Source organism: Hyaena hyaena, unplaced genomic scaffold, assembly GCF_003009895.1.
Source record: "Hyaena hyaena isolate Hyena2069 unplaced genomic scaffold, ASM300989v1 scaffold_302, whole genome shotgun sequence".
In the NCBI taxonomy this organism is placed as follows: Eukaryota; Metazoa; Chordata; class Mammalia; order Carnivora; family Hyaenidae; genus Hyaena; species Hyaena hyaena.
In genome coordinates this window covers 35,128-49,038 of record NW_024080936.1, presented here as the reverse complement: position 1 = coordinate 49,038, position 13,911 = coordinate 35,128, and the positions used below count along the sequence as shown (strand labels likewise).

The following is a 13,911-nucleotide window of genomic DNA, read 5'->3' as shown; positions in this document are numbered from 1 at the left end:
TGCCTGCTTTGTGGCGGCGACAGCCCTTCCGCCTTCCTCACTGTTGGATGGCAGTACCTCTCAGGGGTGGGAGTTGCGCTCCTGGCACAGCGCAGCAGCGCCTGCAGCTTGGGTGGTGCTCAGGCCAGGCATCACCGGTGCCGTGTTCTGCCGCTTCCCGTACGTTCACCCTCAGGTGCGCTTCCGTCCCTGGTGCCCATGATGGCACCAGAAACTGCAGGGACTGGACCTCATGTCGGTGCTCCCTGCAGAAAGCGTGTGTCCCTTTCCCAGTAGCTCCAGCAGAAGCCTGTGAGTGGTACGTGTTCTAGTGTGTTGCAGCTGAACTAGGGACTGGTCAGGCCCGCGTCAGCTGCTCATCCACAGAGGCAGAGCCAGCCTCCCAGGGAGGGGTCTGGCAGTCCGGGTGGAGGGGTGACAGCAGCAGGGAGCACGTAGGGGGCAGGTGTGGCAGCTCCGTCTGGAGGTTGTGGTAAGGCCGAAGGGCATTGGAGGGCCAGGTGATGGGAAGTGTCCCCGGCTGCCTGCTCAGGCGTTGGAGGTCTGTTCGGGAGGTAGCAGGAGCAGAGCTGTGCTTTAGGGAGGCCGACTAGCTGGGGCGGCAACAGGTGGAGCCAGACGGCACCTGGATAGGAGCAAGCAGCTCAGTCTCTCTTGTTTTTGGCAGAGTCTGTGAAAGCTCAGGCTGAAGACCCCTGGAGCGGGAGTCACCCTGATAACCCCAGGCTGTGGGCCCTCGGTCATTCTTGATTCAGTAAGCATTGATTGAGTGCCTACTGTGTGCTGGCCCCCGCTACTGGCACTCAGGCTGGGGAGGAGAGGATGATAAACAGACACAGATGGTGCCAGAGCTCAGAGGTGCTGGACACGGAGGTGTGGAGCGGCCGGGGGTGGGTGGGTGGGTGGGTGTGTGTGTGTGTGTGTGTGTGGTCAGGGTGGTCTGCCTGAGGTGGCAGCTTAACCTGGGATTCAGAATTCACTGCTGCTAGATTGTGACTTGAAGGGGACTCCAAGTACCTGCCTGCCCATTCCTGTTTGATTAACCCTCCAGGGGTGCTTCCTAATGAGTTAGGCTGCCGTTCAAGCACTTCATTGCTACCTCAGGGCTTAGATGTGCAGAGAGGCATGCAGACTGGCCTGTCACAGTTCCCCAGGTGTACGACTCCAGTACCCTTCGCAGGGGGTAAAGCCCCCAGTCTGGAAGAACTCCCAGTATGGCTTGAGCCTCTGAGAGAAGTATAGAAAGACCTGGGAGTGGTGGGTGCACTCAGGTGGTGCCTACTGTGTGCCCAGCACCTTTCTGCCCACTGCCCAGGCATCTCTTCTTCATCTTCACTACACTACACTTCACGACACTTCACTTCACTTCACTTCACTGTGAGGCACCTGGAGCCCATCAGATTGACGAGAACTGACCGCCTTCTGAGCCCTTAGCTCCACTCCCTGGTGGACCACAAGGCACCAAGGAGTTGGTCCAGTCTCTAGGGGACATGGGCAAGTCCCTGCACCTGCCTGTGGGGGGGGAGGCCGTCCAGGCCTGGCTCCCAGCCCAGGTTCTGTCCCCAGAGCAGGCCCCACTAGCTTCGGGTTCTCTCTGACAAGGATGTAAGGCAGATTCCCAGTGCAAAGCCTCCTTGAAGTGTGGAGGAGCCCAGCTAGCAGACCCCAATCCTAACCTTAATCCTAATCCTTGCTGCCCTCATTAGATTTTAATCTTGACCCTGCCCAGGTGTTTTAAGGACAGTGTTTTAAGGACAGATCGAGGTCAGCAGGGAGGGCAGATGGCCACACTGTTCTCCTGGCTCATCAGGGAACAGACTATGCTTTTTCTTCCCCACGGTCTCTGTGCCCGCAGGAGCCTCCCTTAGAGACCTAAGAGACTGCTTGGGTCCCACTGCAGACCCTACCCAGGCCATCCCCACCACCACGCCCTCTTCGGCACGCTGTTCCCAGAGATTTCCCCACCCAGCACACAGTAGTATTGACCTTTCTCTGCCTTGACTGAACATGTCTGGGTCAGTCACCCAGAGGTTACAGTGAGTTAAATACAGCAATGAGGCCAACTAACATTTATCCGACAGATCTTGGATACTGATCGCACATGTCCTCAGGTAATTCTCACAAAAACCGTGATTCATTAGGCGTTGCATGAATGAGTGAACGAAAGGAGGAAGGGAGCTGGAGTCCAAGACCTGCGTTTTCCTGGGGCCCGCCCCACCCTGAGTGGCAGCAGGGAAAGCCAGTGAGCGGTGCCGAGACTACCTGGGGCGGGGCCGTGCTGGTTGGAGTCGGAGGAGTGCTGGATCCAGCGGAGCCTGAAACAGGACCCTTGGGACAGCCCCACCCCAGCCCAGACACCGGAAATTCCCTCCGTCTGGGCAAGTAAATGTGATTCTCCTACCCCTCGGAAGAAGTCTAGGGGCTAGGGAGGAAGCTGAATATTTTTTAGGATGTGCCCACCCCACCCTCGCCCCCCACTGCTTGGCGTGTGCATTTGGAAAGGCGGGAGGGAGGATGTGGGGGGGGGGCAGTGCTGGGGATGTGCTTACCACACTGTCTCTCCGCCACACCACAGACGGAAAATCCGGGTGCAGAAGTTTCCATGCTAGCGTTTGCTATGTCCTGGGAGTGAGCTGAGTTATTTTGAGTAAGCGTTTGGGGTAGTGTCTCTGCCCACCGCTCAGAACGAGGAAAGTTGCCCCAGGACACAGAGGAGCTGGCGCTCGGACATCGCATCCAACCCTAATGGACTAGAAGCCCCAGGTCAGCTGGGCACTGCCCCCCATCCCCACCGTCCCCTGCTCCCTCCTGGTTCCCCCGCACCCTGCAAATGCCTGTGCCTGGTCATCCTCCCAGGGAGCAGGGTCAATGGGGCTCTGAGTTTAAACTTCAGCTCCCTGACCCTGGGTCAGGGGCTGCCTGTCTCTGGGTCTGGCTTCCTTCATCTCTAAAAAGGGTTGAGAAACATCGTGTTTAAGGATTGTTGTAGGGGCTGTGGTGGGGAATGCGTTTTAGACGTCAAGGGAGTAGCCTCTGGAGCCTGGCCCCCTGGGTTCGACTCCACCCCCCCCTCCCGCCTCACTGTGTGACCCCGAGAGTGACAGAACCTCATGTTTGTATCATGTTTCCTTCTGCCAGGTCAAAGCAGGGCTCTCCCCAAGGCTTCTCCGTTTCAGTCCAGAGGATCTAGTGACGGTCCCTTGGCCTCAGTTTCCCTAGCTTAGATGCCCTTGATTCCTGGGCAGCTCCCAGCTCAGGGCTCCCTGGGACCTGTGCGGGTGCAGGGCACAGACCCTAACCCGCTCGTGAGCAAGCTCCCACTTCTGCCTCCTTCCACCTCTGTTTGCTCTTCTGTAAAGTGGGGACAGTAGGTGTGCAACACGGGAACAGTCCAGGACGCCCACTCCAGGGTGGGTGTTGAGGAGCTCGACCTCCTGAAGTGCCACGCGTCATGGGAATGCCAGGATTTCCAGCATTAAGAGGAAAGAAAAACCCCTGCAATTAAGCCGTCACACCCCCTCAGTTTGTAGGCACTTCCTGACTCAGATACTAAGATGCACGCGGCGCGTGTGCCGTCCCCCTCTCCCCATGAGGAAGCCGAGGCGCCGAGAGCGGCCTGTCCCCTCGCCCGCTCCCTTCTTCCTTGTCGCCGCCCGCCCCTTCCCCGACTCGGCCGTCCCAGCATGAGGGGGACTCTGACTCCCGGCCGGGGCGCAGACGACCCCTCCCAGTCCCCCCGACCCCAGCTGAGAGTTCCCGCCCCTACGCGCAGGTACCCTCCGGCCCGCTCCTCCCCGCCCGCCGTGGCCGGACGGACTCTGCCCCCGCCCCGTCCTCCCCCGCTCCCGCTCCCCTGCCCTCCCCTGCCCTCCCCTGCACGCCCCGCCCCGCCCCGCCCCGGCTGGGCTCAGCTCGGCGGCCATGTGACCCCGCTGCCGGGCCGGGGCGCGACGGGACGCGCTGGGACCGGCGTCGGGGGGCGCGGGCGCGGCCCGGGGCGGGGGCGGCATGGAGCGGAGGTGGGTCTTCGTGCTGCTCGACGTGCTGTGCGTGCTGGTTGGTAAGAGCCGCGGGGACCCGTGCGTGGCGGGGAGGACCCCTTCCCCGGCGGTGCGTGCCCTTCCCCCCCCCCCCACCCGAGGGCTGGCTTCTGGCGGGGGGGGGTGGGGAGGCTGGAGGTGGGGGAGCTCGAGGGTGACCTCGGCGCCCACATCTGCCTGCGTGCCCTTCCCCCTCCTCGGCCGTCCGGGGTCGCGCAGGGTTCGCGGCCCCCGGCCCGCGGCAGCAGGAAGTCGCCGCCGAGGGGGCTGCACGTGCCTCCCACCGGGCCGCGCCCGGCCAGGGCGGTGACTCACGCGGGGCGGCGGTCCAGGTTTGGGGCGGCCGGGGGCGCGGCTGGGGGCGGTCACCGCCGGGAGGATCTCCACCCCACTCCCAGGATCGGCGTTCCCGAAGGGCACAGGCAGCTGCTCCGTGGGATTCGAACCCCCTCCCCAGGCGGGCGGGAAAGTGGAGAGAAAGGCTGGGCCCCCCGGCTACGGATGAGCCCGTCGCCTCCGGCGGCTCAGACCAAACCTGTCCGGCGGGTTTGCGGCCAGGCTGGGGGAGGGGGTGGCCCGAGGCCCCCTCCCCGCCCTTCCTCCAGGGTCCCGGGAACAAAGGCCGAGTGTTTGCTTTGGGGCGGTGTGGACAATGGCCCTGGAATTCTATCCCCGGCGCGAGGAGGGGCCCCTCGGGCCTAATCGCACCCCGCTCCTCCAAAAGGGGTTCCTTTTCCTCCGCCGGGGACTGAGGTTACTGAAGGGCGGAGGGGTAAAGCCCTGTCGGATTGCGCGCCAGGCCCTAACCCTTACCCTAAGCCCCTTTGGAGTGGGTCAGGTGGCAGCAGGAAGAAGCCCACAGGGGGCGGCTGCCAGCCCTAGCCATCATTTATTGAGCACCTGTTATTTACGTTTAATCATTTGTGTGACACTTATTGTATCCCAGGCACTAAGTGATATGCAAGTAATTAAACCTTTTCCACCGAACAGTCTAAGGGAGGTGCTGTTTCAGCCCAGAGAGGTTCGGGCACCCGCTGGAGATCACACAGCAGTTGCAGGCAGAGCTAATATTAGGTTGTGTGTTGCTTCTTTGTGCCAGGCACTAGAGGCCCAGGCACACCCAGCTCCCATTCTTGAAACTTAATGGTATAAAAAGTTGAGTTTCATAGGGTGACAAGGGGCCTGATGAAAATATGGGGGGTGGGGGTGATGTAAAGGCAGGGAGGTTCTGGAAGTGTCTGCCTTGAGGGCGTGAACCAGAGAAAGGCCCCAGTTCAGTGCTTTGAGTTCTGCTTCCTGAATCCACAGCTCCGATTCCGATTGAGGGTGACTGAGACTCCAGTGGAAAGGGCTGGGGCTGGGGGACAGGTGGGACTAGGCACCTTGTCGTGGTTGGGTTGTGGGGACGGGGCTTGACTTGATGACTCAGCATGTTCTAGCCCCGGCCTCCCCCTTCCCCCCCAACTTTAGGGGGTCTCCTCCCTGGCTTCTCTGCCTCCACCCTGTCCTTACTCACAGCAGCCTGAGGGAGCCCCAGGAAAACATGCTCTGCTCCTTTGCTCCAAGCTCCCTGGTGTCTCCCACCTCACTCACAGAAAGATTCCCGTTCTTATAATACCCTCCAGGCCCAGTGTTCCAGCCATCCAGGCAGGGACCTTTGCTTCTCTGGGGCTGCTCTTCCCTGGATCCGCCCTGGACAACCTCAGTGCCTTGATGCACCTTCTCCGTGTGACCTCCCGGATTCCAGTCACCGTTGACTCACGATTCTGTATCCCTAACACTCACAGCTCCGTGGGCAGACCTCTGTGTTTCCCCGACTCAGCACTAAATTCGGTTTCTTAGGAGGAGGAGTTGGCCCTGCCTCTTGCATATTCAGGCCACAGAAGAGTCACACCCTTTTACACTTGTCACCTGCCCTGCTAGGGGCAAAGGGCACCCTGCCTGGGTTTGTCACCCTTGGCTCAGCAGGGCCCTGGGACCCCACTACCACAGTGATGCCTTTCATTAGCTCCTGAATATGGACTGAGCCATTGGCCGGCTCAGGGATAAAGGCGGGAATGCGTCTCAGCTCCGCCCCATTCCATGTGCACTCCTGGCTCCCGGTCTGTGGCCGCCTTACAGTGAAGAAATCTGCTTTTAAAAGCTGCATATTAAACACCTGCCCAGGCCAAGCCCCAGGGATAGCCTTGAACATGTCAGGCCCCTCTCAGGTGTCCACAGATGGGTGGGGGTGACAATCAAGCATCACACCGTGTGCAGAGGTACATGCAGGCCCCGAGGCGTGGAGAACAGGAATTTCATTCTGTGAAAGGGGCGCCGGCGTGAGCAGTCAGGAAAGGTGGACGGACTCAGGGCAGACGGAAGGTAGTCAGAGGTTTTGGGGCAGTGAGGAGTTCGCCTGTGGAGTTTTTTTCAGGGAGGAGAAAAGAGGCTGGATGGAAGTGAGTGAGGGGAGAGGTGGGTGGGGCGGGGGCGGCACGATGGGCCTGGGGAAGGTTCTGGTGTTTATCTGAGGATGATGGGGAGCTGTGAGGGGGTTTTATTTGGGCAGCAGGCTCTCATTCGCCACGGGGAAACCTCCTTCTCGCTGTCAGGGTGACACAGAGGTGAGGAGACCAGGGAGGGAAGGCCAAGGCAGGTGGCCAAGTGCCGGACCAAGGCTGGCGTTTGTGGCCCTGGGGCCTGGCTGGTGGGCGCACACAGCTGGGGGAGAGCCATGTGGCCACTGGCTTCTCTCCCCTGCCCCCAGCCTCTCTGCCTTTTGCCATCCTGACGCTTGTGAACGCGCCGTACAAGCGAGGGTTCTACTGTGGAGATGACTCCATCCGGTACCCCTATCGTCCAGACACCATCACCCACGGGCTCATGGCTGGGGTCACCATCACAGCCACCGTCGTCCTTGTAAGGCAGGAGAGGCTTGGAGGGTGGTAGGTCGGGTGCTGGGGGTGGGGCCAAGTTCTGCCCCGGATGGTATTTGGGGAAGAGGGCCCCCGTTGGAGGTCCCAGAACCCCAGCGGCCTCAGGGAGGCTGGGAACCCTGAAGCCCTTTCTGTGGGGAGCCCGAGGCCCAGCGAGCCGGGGCGTGGCGGAGACAGACCCTCTCAGGTGCCGCCCCGGCCCAGCCATGAGGCCCCTCAGCTGCTCCCTGTGCAGGTCTCTGCCGGGGAGGCCTACCTGGTGTACACAGACCGCCTCTATTCCCGCTCCGACTTCAACAACTACGTGGCAGCCGTCTACAAGGTGCTGGGGACGTTCCTGTTTGGGGCTGCGGTGAGTCAGTCGCTGACAGACCTGGCCAAGTACATGATCGGCCGTCTGCGGCCGAACTTCCTGGCGGTGTGCGACCCTGACTGGAGCCGCGTCAACTGCTCTGTGTACGTGCAAGTGGAGAAGGTGTGCAGGGGGAGCCCTGCCAACGTCACCGAGTCCAGGTGGGTGCTAGGCCAGCAGCCCTCACCCCGGGCGATGCGGGGACCCTAAGCCACACACATCCCACCCCTGGGGGAGGAGGAGTGGGGACTGGAGCAGGACCCTTAGGAGCTGGATGCGGGAGAGTGAGCTTACTGGAGGGTAAGGTGGGGTGAGGCCGGGTGGGGCCCGTGGGCCTGGGTCGGGGAGGTGTGGGGACGTGAGTTGGGGCCGGGATGTGGGGCCCTGGAGCAGAACAGCCCCCTGAATCTCAGGCCCCACTGTCCGGTTTCTGCTCTGTGCTCTCGCATTCTCTGATAAACTTTTCCATTAATTGCCATCCTATTTTCCTTTTAAAAATTTGAAATAAAATTCACATCGCTAAAATTCACTAATTTAACTACTTTAATGTGTACGATTTGTTGATTTTTAGTACGTTCACAATGTTGTGCAGCCATTCCCACCCTCTTATTCCAGAATATTTTTACCATCCCCAAAGAGAAGCTCCATGTCTATCAGTTATGAGGCCCCTGCTGCTGCCCCTCCCCCCCAGCCCCTGTCACCCATGAAGCCCCGTTCCTATTGAGGGTGTGCCTCTTCTGACAAGTCACATTCATGGAATGACACACCATGCAGCCTTTTGTGTTCGACTTCTGTAGTGTTTCCGAGCTGACATGAGGCGGTGTCTGTGTTTTTTTGCCTCACTTCTTTTGGGGCCCTTGTTCTGTGCACTGATCTTTGTAATTGTCACGGCTTCTTGATAGATGTGCCCTTTATCACTGTGTAACGTCCTTTGTCTCTGCTAATGCTTTTTTCCTTTTCTTTTCATCGTCTGTTTTGTCCGGTAGCAGTGTAGCCACTCTCCCTGTCTTTTGGTTGCTGTTTGAATGGAATATTTTTCCCATTTTTGTACTTTAAACCTGTTTGTGTGTTTGAAGGTATACAGCATAGGCAAAGTTACGTTACTGTGTAAGTCTGTTTTGCAATCTGTGCATTTTAATCGGAGACGTTAATACATTTATGTTCAATGGAATCACTGGTAAGGAAGAGCTTCTGTTATTTTGTTATTTGTTTTCTACATATTCTTTTATGCCGGCTTTAAAATTTCTTCATTACTGCCTTCTTTTACATTAGTTATTGACTATGTACAAAGTCTGTGGCTATATAGCTCTGCCCCCCCTTATGAGATTATTTTAGCAAATTATATTTTTATACATTGTGTTCAGCAACTCAGGTTTATAATTACTGTTTTATGCAGGTTTTTAAAAAATGAGGTATAATTGACATATAATGCAGTATTTGTTTTAGGTGTGTAACATAATGATTCGACATTTGTATTTATCTTGAAATGATCGCAATAAATCTAGTTAACACCTATCTCTGTATATGCAGTTAACAAATTATTTTTTAAATCTTTATTTGTTTATTTTTGAGAGAGAGAGAGAAAGAGAGCGTGAGCAGGGTCGGGGCAGAGAGAGAGGGAGACACAGAATCTGAAGCAGGCTCCAGGCTCTGAGCTGTCAGCACGGAGCCCGGCGCTGGGCCTGAACTCACAAACTGTGAGATCATGACCTGAATCAAAGTCAGATGCCTAACTGACTGAGCCACTCAGGCGCCCCATAAAATTATTAGGAAAAAATCAGGAATTACGAACCACAAGTAATTTAATACTGACGGTTGTATTGTGTAATTACCTTGAATGGTGTTTCTCAGGTCTTTGTGTGAGTTTGAGTTAACTGGCTAGCACCCTTCATTTCTTCTGGGGAAGACTCCCTTTTGGAATTTCTTATAGGGCAGGTGTTTGAGCAGTGAATTCTGTCAGTTTTTGCTTATCTGGGAATGTCTGAATTTCTCCTTCATTTTTAGGGGGTAATTTTGCCAGACCTAGAATTCTTGGTTATGTTGAAAGTCTCACTCCACTGCCCCTGGCTTCCGTGGCTTCAGATAAGAAACCGGCTGCTAATCGTACGGAGGACCCTGGTACCAGAGGGGTCTCCTCTCCTGCTGTGCACCATTCTCGCCGACTGTCCTCGGCTGTTTGATTACAGTGTGTCTCTGCGCTGTTGGAGTTTATCAGGCTTCCTGGATGTGTAGCTTTCGTGTTTCTGATCTGGTTTGGGAAGGATTCAGCCATTATTTCTTCAAATACTCTTTCTGCCCCTTCTGTCTCCCCTCCCCTCTCCTCTTTGGGCTCCCCCTGTGTGTGGGGGGGTCCCCGGTGCCTCCTTCTTCTCCCTTCCTCTTACTCTGTGTCCCTCCAGCTGAAGTGTCTCAGCTGACCTGGGTCCATGCTCAATGTTCTGCCTGTTCAGATCTGCTAGTGATTTTTCACTTCAGATACTACTTACTGTTTTCAGCTCCGAAATTTCTGTTTGGTTCCTTTGGATAACCTCTGTGTCTTTGTTGATATTCTCTGTTTAGTGAGACATTGTTTTGCATTTTGAACAGATTTTAAATGGCCATCGAGGAGTCTTTGTCCAGGAAGTGTAGCACCCGGGGACCCTGGGGACAGCTCCTATTAACAGATCTGTTTTCACCCTGTGTACCGGCCTAACTTTCCCCTTGTACGCTTTGTAATTATTTGGTTGAAAACTGGGCATCTTTAATGTCGTCGTGTAGGGCCCTGGAACCGCTTGTGCCCTCACACCCAGCGGTTGCCGTTGGTGTTTGTCACCATTGTCGGGTGGTTGGTTAGCGACCTTTCTGAACTCATTTTGTAAATTGTGCATTCTTTGTCACGTGTGGCCCTGAAGGTCTTTCTGTTAGCTGCACGATCAGCTAGTGCTTGGACAGAGATTTCCTGAAACCCCTGGCACCGGCAGAAAGATCTCTGTCTGAGTTTACAGATGGGCCCTGTGTGCCGTGGTGGGGCCTGCCTTCAGCGCTCAGCCAGGCTTCCTGCTTGCGCAGCGCCTGAAGGTCAGCCAGAGGTGAGAGCGGAGGCCTTCTTTTTGGAGCTCCCTGCTGGCCCCTGGGCAGCAGCGACAAACATTTGCTGTAAAGGCCTCAGAGCAGTGTCAGCCACAGGAGAGTGGGGTACGGCCCCTACAGATCCACTGGATGGCTCAATCACAGACACAGTTCTGTGCAAAGAGGTCCGTTTTGCTAGTGCTGGTACATGGGGCCACTGCCGGTGTGATTCTGCTTGTACGAGTGTTTTCAGTATGTTTATGGAGGGCTGGACCTTCGGGATTCCTTCATCTGCCACCCTCTTGTCCACTGATGTCCTTTTTGCTAAACCTTGGATTTAATTCTTGCATCAAGTACCACAGAAGGGAAATAATTCCAGAACTGTGGTGTTCTCTGTTTGCCTCACACAGTTGTCTGCCCTGGTCCTGAGTTTGCTGCCTGCAGTGTCCTTGTTAAAGACCGTGAGCCCCATTTGGAAACTTTCCTTTGCGTGGTCAGGGAAATGAAAAGGGGCCGTGTTTCCCCATGAAACCGTCCCTCTGCTGGGTCCCAGACGGTGGGGGACACAGGGGGCCAGGGGTTTCGAAGGCAGAGATGTAAGTGAGCTTCCCTGCCTCTGAGCCTGGGCCCTGGGCTCTGTTCCCCATGCAGCCCCTCCTGACGTGTGTGCTCTCCTTTCTCAGACTGTCTTTCTATTCCGGACACTCCTCCTTTGGGATGTACTGCATGATGTTCTTGGCGGTGAGTCTGCTTCCCAGGATCAGCTTGTGGGACCAAGCCTCAGTTTCTCCTTCTGCAAAAGGGGTGCGGGAAGGTGGTGATGGGTTGAGCTGACTGGTTTGTTTGTAAAACCTGGAGGCCCTGGGCCCACTGGCCTTGTGTTCTGGCCTCCACTCCCATCTGTGCCCTGGGTATGGAGTAAGACCAGCGGCCTCCTGGGCTGACGGCTGCCCTCCGGCCCCCAGCTCTACGTGCAGGCGCGGCTCTGCTGGAAGTGGGCGCGGCTCCTGCGGCCCACAGTGCAGTTCTTCCTGCTGGCCTTTGCTCTCTACGTTGGCTACACCCGCATATCTGATCACAAGCACCACTGGAGTGATGTCCTTGTTGGCCTCCTGCAGGGGGCACTGGTGGCTGGCCTCACGGTGAGCTCCTGGGCCAGGAGACCTGCCCTGGGGGGGGTCCTCCTGCCCTCCCCACTCCATTGTACCCCCTCAGAGCCCATCCCTCACTCCCTACGACCTTCCTGTTCCACTGCCCCCATCAGCTCTTATCTTCTCTCCTAGGTTCGCTATGTCTCTGACTTCTTTAAGTCCCGGCCCCCACAGCGCTGCCTGGAGGAGGAGGAGCTGGGACGGAAGCCCAGCCTGTCACTGACGCTGACCCTGGGTGAAGCTGACCGCAACCACTATGGGTACCCGGCCTCCTCCTCCTGAGGTGGGGCCTGTCTCTGCCTCAGCGTGTTCGTGGTCCTGGCAGGGACCTCCACTAGGGTGGCGGTGAAGGCTCTGGACGGGCTCCAGGTGCCCCGTGCTGGCTGCTGGTGGGCGTTCCGCTAACCCTGCCTCCTGCGCGCTGGACCAGGGGTCTGGGGGTGCACAGGGCAGCCCCAGCGTTTAGAAGAGGAACTTTGTCCTCTTAGCTCCCTCAGAAGCCCCTTTTGTTGGATTAGTGGGGGACCAAGAGATCCAGCCAGATGCTGTTTTTGTAAAGTGTAATGTATATGTGAACTTTGAGTAAACTAGAGCGTTTGCTCGTTAAATGACAGTCTCTATTCCTTATGGCCATTCTGAGCACAGTTCCTATAGCAGAGGAGGAGAGGCTTCCTTGCTGGGGGCTCAGCTGAGCTCACGAGTTGAGGTAGCTGGTGGCAATGTTGACCTTTGGAGATGCAGGCAGAGTGGGGCACTCCTTCCCTGACCTCACCCTGTGTATCTCTTCATCTGGCTGTTGATTCATAATTATCACACCCTTTAATAAACTAGTAAACCCAGTGATCCCTGATTTCTGTGAGCCGCTCCGGCAGATAGAGACCCTAAGGAGGAGGTGGTCATTGGGAACCTCCAGTCTAGTCAGCAGGTTAGAAGCACAGGTAACAGCCTGGGGCTTGTGACTGGCATCTGAAGTGGGGGGTGGGGCAGTCTTATAGGACCCGAGTCCTTAACCTGTAGAACCTGATGCTGTCTTGGGGTAGACATTGTCAGAATTGAGTTCTTGGGTACCTGGTAGTGTCCAAGAATTGCTTGGTGGTTTGTTTGTTTGTTTGGGGGGCCCTCCTTGGATGTTGAAATTGGGTCCAGAAACTGAAAGAATTGTCTGTGAATCTGTTAAGCCAAGAAGGCAAATGAAAGTAGTATCCAGGCCTTTAATGCCTTCCTCTAGTCCTATCAGCAGGGGGGAAAGCTGCAGAGCGCGCCAGCCGCCCAGTGCACTTTCCCCGTGGCACAGCGCTCAGGGCGGGGTCAGGTGGAGTTGCAGTTGTCTGGGCCCAGGGGGAGGGCTAGGGCTGGGGAAACCCCAAGTGGCGAGTCAGTGGAGAAAGGTGTCTTCGTGGCTGTCCCCTCACAATAGGGAGGCCTCTACTGAACACAGCCCCCATCCCACTCCTCCAATACAGGCCCCCAAATGGAAACACCTGGGCAGAAGTTCACATGTGGCTAAAGTGTAGTCGGAAGGGCTGGAGGCTGCAGGGCTGTACCCCAGGCCTGCTCTGGTGGAGCCTAAAAGGTCACACATGGGGTGTGGGCCTGGCACTGGACGACTCATCCCCCTTTCTGCTTGGCCTTGTACCCCCTCCCTCCAACTGACTGGGACCCTGCCCTCAAATCTTCCCATCTCGGAAGTGTCCACCTTTAACTAATGTGCCTGGGGCTCCTGGGGCTCGGAGTCCAGTGTCCTGCATTCCTGGAGTACTCGCAAAGCTGCATTTCTCTTGTCCCGACTCTTCCCTCTGGTCACGCACCTGGGGCTTCAGAACCAGCCCCTGCTCTGTCTGGGAGTGGTGACTCCTTGCCCTTCGCCAAAGTGAAATAGATGTAAAATAGATAGAGGCTAACCGCAAGAAATATATACTTTAAAAAAGGAAACATGTTCAAAACCTTAGTGTAGGGAAGGCTTTTGTAATTGGAGAAAACAGAAAATGAAATTGAGGCAAACCTGGGGCCTAGGCCAGAGCAGTGGCTCAAGAAGGGGAATGCACCACGAGCGGTGGATCTTGCACGTGTCCAAAAGGCCAGGCCTCGCTGGTCGTCGAGAGGCTGGCGCCTTCAAATGATCGCAAAACATTCAGAGCTCACCTTTTCAATGACATTGTAAGCAGTGAGTTTGATTTTTGTACTGAATAGGTGCAGGGTGCCTGGGTCGCTCAGTCAGTTAAGCGTTTGACTTTGGCTCAGGCCATGACTTCAGGGTTCGTGGGTTCAAGCCCTGCGTTGGGCTTTGTGCTGACAGTTTGGAGCCTGGAGCCTGCTTCGGATTCTGTGTCTCCCTCTCTCTCTCTTCCCTTGTTCGTGCTCTTTCTCTCTCTCTTAAAAATGAAAGTAGACATTTAAAAACT

At 56.5% G+C, this 13,911-nt stretch overlaps 1 protein-coding gene across 1 annotated transcript; it reads left to right on the top strand.

Annotated features, from left to right (window-relative positions):
* The first annotated feature begins 3,984 nt into the window (after nt 1–3,984).
* Nucleotides 3,985–12,352, top strand: PLPP2 (phospholipid phosphatase 2). Its single transcript, XM_039248209.1, has 6 exons — nt 3,985–4,060; nt 6,790–6,941; nt 7,194–7,471; nt 11,042–11,099; nt 11,324–11,500; nt 11,642–12,352. Exons 1-6 carry the CDS (start codon nt 4,009–4,011, stop codon nt 11,789–11,791), a joined length of 867 nt encoding a protein of 288 aa, XP_039104140.1. The 5' UTR covers nt 3,985–4,008; the 3' UTR covers nt 11,792–12,352.
* The last annotated feature ends 1,559 nt before the right edge of the window (nt 12,353–13,911 follow it).